Genomic DNA, 6,000 nt, shown 5'->3' with positions numbered 1-6,000 from the left:
TGTGCAGCAGAAGGCATTCAACCTCTCTGGCTGAGATGAACAGCAGCCTCTCCTTTTTCCCACTGTGAAGTCATCGTCCCAGCAGCCACCCCAGTAGAACTGAGGCAGGGCTCTGGGCAGCCCTCTGGGTTACAGTTCCAGAGTTCCTGATCTAGTGTCGGGAAATCTGAAACCAGGCTCCCTTCCTAAACCTGACCTTGCTGGTGCGGGAAGGGCTTGGATTTTGGTCTAAGTCCTACTATGTACAAAAGTCAGCTCACGCTCGTGGGTCCTCTCAGAGCCTCAGACGTGGGAATTCAAGTCTCTATGAGGAATAAGTAAGACCTAAGGCCGGGCATGGTGGCTCATGCCTGTAATCCCAGCACTTTGGGAGGCCGAGGTGAGCGGATCACCCGAGGTTAGGAGTTCGAGACCAGCCAGGCCAACATGGTGAAACCCTGTCTGTACTAAAATACAAAAATTAGCCAGGTGTGGTGATAAGCATCTGTAATCCTAGCTACTTGGGAGGCTGAGGCAGGAGAATAGGTTGAACTCGGGAGGCAGAGGTTGCAGTGAGCCGAGATAGTGCCACTGCACTCCAGCCTGGGTGACAAGAGTGAGACTCCATCTCAAAAAAAAAAAAAAAGTTTAGGCACAGTGGCTCACGTCTGTAATCCCAGTACTCTGGGAGGCTGAGGCAGGCGGATCACGAGGTCAGGAGATTGAGATCATCCTGGCTAACATGGTGAAACCCCATCTCTACTAAAAAAAAATACAAAAAAACTTAGCCAGGCATAGTGGCGGGTGCCTGTAGTCCCAGCTACTCAGGAGGCTGAGGCAGGAGAATGGCGTGAATCCGGAAGGCAGAGGTTGCAGTGAGCCGAGATTGTGCCACTGCACTCCAGCCTAGGCAACAGAGCGAGACTCCGTCTCAAAAAAAAACAAAAACAAAAACAAAAAAACTCTAAAAGATGCTTGCACAATGCCTGTCACCCAAGTGTGCAAGATCTCAGCCTATTCTGACCACTCGTGTTGTGATCAGTTGGGAAGTGGGTACCCTGTCATTTGGTACTAATATTAGTTGAAGTACCAAAGTCTGTACACTATTTACAGCAGAGTAACATCACATACACAAGTAACTTATGCAACTTAAACTGTGTGCACTCAGGGAAAAAGAAAAGGTAAGAATTGTCAGGCAGGACATACTGATGAGTATCTAAGCCAGAGTGAGCAGTTTTCAGCCCCTCATGCCTTGCTGATCATGGGCCACTGAGTGTGACTTAAGGGTTTTACTTGACATCATATCTTTAGAACTTAATGTGAGTCCCCACTTAGTGCACTTTTAAAAATACTGCAAACAGCTGGGCACAGTGGCTCACCCCCGTAATCCCAACACTTTGGGAGGCTCAGGCAGGCAGATCACTTGAGGTCAGGAGTTCAAGATCAGCCTGGTCAACACGGTAAAACCCCATCTCTACTAAAAATACAAAAAAAAAAAAAAATTAGCTGGGTGTGATCTCAGCTATTCGGGAGGCTGAGGCAGGAGGATCACTTGAAGCCAGGAGGCAAAGGTTGCATTGAGCCAAGATTGCACCACTGCACTCCAGCCTGGGTGACAGAGCCAGACTCCGTCTCAAGAAAAACAAAAAGCAAAAACAAGAATACCCTCTTCACTTTACCCATTCTTTCAAGCCTAAGGACCACAGGCAGTCATTCCACCGCAGACAACCCCATGAATGCTTCATCAGCATGACTATAATCCCCTATTCATGGCATACGTTGTTGGCAGAGGATTGTCTATAAAATAAAGGCTCAAAATTCTTTTAGACACCAAGATTTTTATTTACCCACCTTCCTCTTTCTTTTAACATTATAGGTCAAATTATTCTCTTTTTGACCCAGGGTTGTGATAGGAACCATCTAGTTATAGAAATCTGCCTGCATTCATTCATGTTTTTCTGGCCCCTCTCAACCTCTGGCTGTCACTTCTCTATTCTTTCTCAGTTGCCCCTTACCAGTCTATTCTAACCCCTGTAAAACAGGGACTAAAAGTACTAACCTCATTGTTATGAGGTTTAAGACCCAGCACTAAGCCAGACTCTCAGGAAAATTCAAACAACAGTTCCTCTTTGCCCTTCAATATACCCCCTTCTCATCTGTCGTGGGCTGAGGAACCACTGGATCTGTAAACCAAGCACACAGGTATAAGTCCACAGACCAGGTGAAGGCCTAGATGGCAAAACACATGGGTTTTGTGACTCCACTACTGACTTCGAGGTTAAGGAAGGACTGACTTAGTGCGCTGTTCCAAGACCACTGAGTTCATAGTTCCCTGTGGCTGGGACCTCCATCATGACTGGGGCTTGAGGAGAGGCCTCTGTTCCCGCTGCCACATTTGGAACAGTATGACGGCTGCAGCAGAGGCCAAAAACTGAGCGATCGGCCCCAGAGAGTCGATGGGGGACACTGACAAACCAATCACAAAGTTGGTGCCATTAGCTCTTAGGGAGGAGAGGCGGGGCCTGGGCAAGGACAGCAGCTGGAGGGTGAAGCGCAGACCTGGCTCTCAGTAGCGGTAGTGATCCGGCTTGAAGGGGCCATCACGAGACATGCCCAGGTACTGGGCTTGCTTCTCAGTCAGCTTGGTCAACTTCACATTCAGCTTGCCCAGGTGGGCTTCAGCCACTGCCTCATCCAGCTGGGGAGAAACAAAGAAAGACTGGCAATCAGTGCCATGCTCTGGGATCCCTACATGTATCTGGCTGCCAATAGAGGCAGAAGTGTTCTGTTGGGGTATCTGCCATGTGTGGCACTCATGTTAACTCTTTCTATCCTCACATCCAGCCTCAGTTAATGTGTTGTTTTGGCTGCCTAGCCCCCCTCAAAAGGGAACCATGACACACCGTCCCCTCCATGTAGCCCTGACAGGACCATCAATCACATCCCCTTCCTCATTCTTCAACTCAAGCAGCTAACCAAAACACTTCTCTGGAATTGATCTATGCACAGGACATATTTTCCATGATAGGCAGAGATAAGGTGCTCCAGTCCCACTGGGATTCCTAAACAGGGAAGGGTATCTATCAGTCTCAGCTCACCAGCTGCAAGTCTGTTTTACAAGTGAAATGAAGACAGATCTGAGAGACAGAAAGACAGAGCTATGATGACACTGAATCCTAGGTTTCCAGTGTTTGGATCTGAGAATAAAGTTCTTTTTTTTTTTTTTTTTTGAGACAGAGTCTCATTCGGATGCCCAGGCCGAAAGTGCAGTGGCACAATCTCGGCTCACTGCAACTTCCACATCCCAGGTTCAACTGATTCTCCTGCCTTAGCCTCCCGAGGAGCTGGGATTATAGGCATGCACCACCACGCCTAGCTAATTTTCTGTTTTCAGTAGAGATGGGGTTTTACCATGTTGATCAGGCCGTTCTCGAACTCCTGACCTCAGGTGATCTGCCCGCCTCAGCCTCCCAAAGTGCTGGGATTACAAGTGTGAGCCACCGTGCCCGGCAGATCCGAGAATAAAGTTCTTTTTTGGATTAAACTGGTTCCTTTTTTGATTAAAATACATCTATAAATTCTTTGGTACTTCTTTAAGAGTTAGAGCCTAATCCCCACCACCTCCCCCCACCCCACCGAGTGATTCATTTCTAATGAATAGAAGAAAGCAGAAGTGATGGTGTGTGACTTTGGATACAAGTTCATAGAGACCCTGTGGCTTCGTCCTTCCTCTCCTCTGGATGACTTACTCTGGAGGAAGCCAGATGCCATGTCCTGAGGATGCAAAAGCAGCCCTCTGGAGAGGCCCATGCATGAGGAATTGAGACCTCCTGTCAACAGCGATGTGAAGAGGAACTTCCAGACCCAGTCAAACCTTCAGATGATTGCAGCCCTGGCAGAAAATCTGGACTGCAACCTCATGAAAGAGCCTGAGTCAGAAGCAGCCAGCTAAGCTGATCTCAAATTCTTGACCCACAGAAACTGAGATAATAAATATTTATTATTTGAAGCCAGTAAGTCTGGGGGTTAGATTGTTATGCAGCAATAGATAACTGATACACTGGTTTGAACAGTGTTTCTATCACTTGTGACCAAAAGGATTCTAATCCACTGCCATCCTCCTTTTATAAAATGAGGAAATCAAGGTTCAGAAAGGTGAAATGACTTGTCCACAGTCACCAAGCTAGTGAATGACAGAGCTAGGATTTGAACCCAGGTCTATCTGGCTTCAAAGCCCCAAAATGTGTCTCAAGCATCCCAGCTTATGGCCTCCAGAGCAGCTCTGAAGAGATTATGCAGAAACTGAGGACAGAGGCAAGAGTTAAATACAAGCAAGCCTCTAACTCTCTCATGAGGGAGGCCTCTCCCTACCGCTGAGGGACCCTGTCCTGTCCCATGATGGCATGGCAGTCTTTGACCACAGCTCAGCCCATAGCTTTTACATTCCCAAGTGGTTTCACATCTACTGTTTCATTAGAGCCTCCCAAACACCCTTAAGAAGTAGGATGGGTGGGGTTTATCCTTGTATCTTCAGATGAAGCAACAAGCCTGCAGGTGATATGCTCAGTTGAGAGGCAGACAACATTAGGACCAGGGCCCAGCCTAGAACTGAGTCCACATCAGTTCCAGAGGTAGAATGACGGCCTCCAACCCCCATAGTACACATTGAAATCAACCTTCTGCTCAGCCTGGACTAGCCCAGAACTTTTCCTTCTCCCAGCACCCTGAACCAGAAGGTATGTGTCATGTCATAAGGTCAACACCTTGGACAGACAGAGCTAGGTTCTATTCCTGGCCCAATACTTAACATCTGTGAGAGCAAGTCAATCTCTACACCTTACTTTCCCCATTCACAGGATGGATCACTCATCTCTCAAGGCTGTTACAAAGATCAGTGCTACTCAGAGTCATTAGTGCAAGTAGGTGACTTAATAAATGGTGGCTGCCTTCTCTGTCATTTGTTGGCCAAGGTACCTAGTCCCTTGCCTACATACAGCATGTGAGGCATGATGCCAAGAGTGTCCTGTCCCCAAGCCACATGTTAGCAATGATGAAGAAAAGTGGTAAGCACAGGGCCAGGTGCTGAGGCAGGAGGTGAGAGCTTTGCCTTTCTCACTTCCAACCCTGGCCTCATTTGAAAGGCCTGACCAATTCCTCACCAAACTCACAGCCATATTTCTCCCAGGTGGGATCAGATAGGGATAAAATGAGAATCTTTCTTTTTTTTTTCTTTTTTTTTCAGACAGAGTCTCGCTCTGTCGCCCAGGCTGGAGTGCAGTGGCCAGATCTCAGCTCACTGCAAGCTCCGCCTCCCGGGTTTACACCATTCTCCTGCCTCAGCCTCCCGAGTAGCTGGGACTACAGGCGCCCGCCACCTCGCCCGGCTAGTTTTTTTTTTTGTACTTTTTTAGTAGAGACGGGGTTTCACCGTGTTAGCCAGGATGGTCTCGATCTCCTGACCTCGTGATCCGCCCGTCTCGGCCTCCCAAAGTGCTGGGATTACAGGCTTGAGCCACCGCGCCCGGCCCAAGTGAGAATCTTTCAACCCCACAACCAGCTGCACAGAACAAGGTATGCCTTGAGGTCCTTGTGGGTAAAAAGTTTGGTCCAGCAAGACATTGGTCCAGGGAGATTAGTTGTTGGCTGGCCCTGGAGGCAGATGCCCCAGGCCTCTTCCTGCATCTTCCTCAGTTGACAAAACCAGCCTTTCAAAGGAGGAAGGGATGGTATATAGACCCCATCACAGCTTCTCCAGCAGCCAAAGGCTGGAAGAGCAAGAGCTACTCTTACCGTTTAGCTCATACAGAGACCGAGGATCGGACAGGGTAAGGGACAAAGCAAAGTTCACCTGTAATACTGCCAAGAAGAGCCAGGACTAAAACATCTGTCCTGACTCCAGGGAAAGGAAGACTGCGTGGGGTGTTAGGGTGAGCACTGGATTTCATGTCAGAGGACTTCATCATCATGGTTACGCAGAACACAGAGCCATAGTGAGATGCCATGTTTAGGGATGTATTGTTT

General features: G+C 48.3%; 1 protein-coding gene across 6 annotated transcripts in view; it reads right to left on the bottom strand.

Annotated features, from left to right (window-relative positions):
- Nucleotides 1-1,804: 1,804 nt before the first annotated feature.
- The window catches only part of AHCY (adenosylhomocysteinase), a 31,215-nt gene continuing 27,019 nt past the window's right edge, over nt 1,805-6,000 (bottom strand). For 5 of the 6 annotated variants that reach the window (XM_025398460.1, XM_025398455.1, XM_025398459.1 and 2 more), the window contains one exon: nt 1,805-2,677. In XM_025398460.1, the coding sequence (XP_025254245.1) occupies nt 2,546-2,677 (132 nt within the window). In that variant the 3' untranslated portion in view covers nt 1,805-2,545. The remainder of the gene's footprint in view (nt 2,678-6,000) is intronic. The other variant, XM_025398456.1, reaches the window with a different exon arrangement.

This window comes from Theropithecus gelada, chromosome 10 (assembly GCF_003255815.1).
Source record: "Theropithecus gelada isolate Dixy chromosome 10, Tgel_1.0, whole genome shotgun sequence".
Classification (NCBI taxonomy): domain Eukaryota; kingdom Metazoa; phylum Chordata; class Mammalia; order Primates; family Cercopithecidae; genus Theropithecus; species Theropithecus gelada.
The sequence above is the reverse complement of the archived record's forward strand: the minus strand, read 5'-3'. Positions and strand labels throughout refer to the sequence as shown.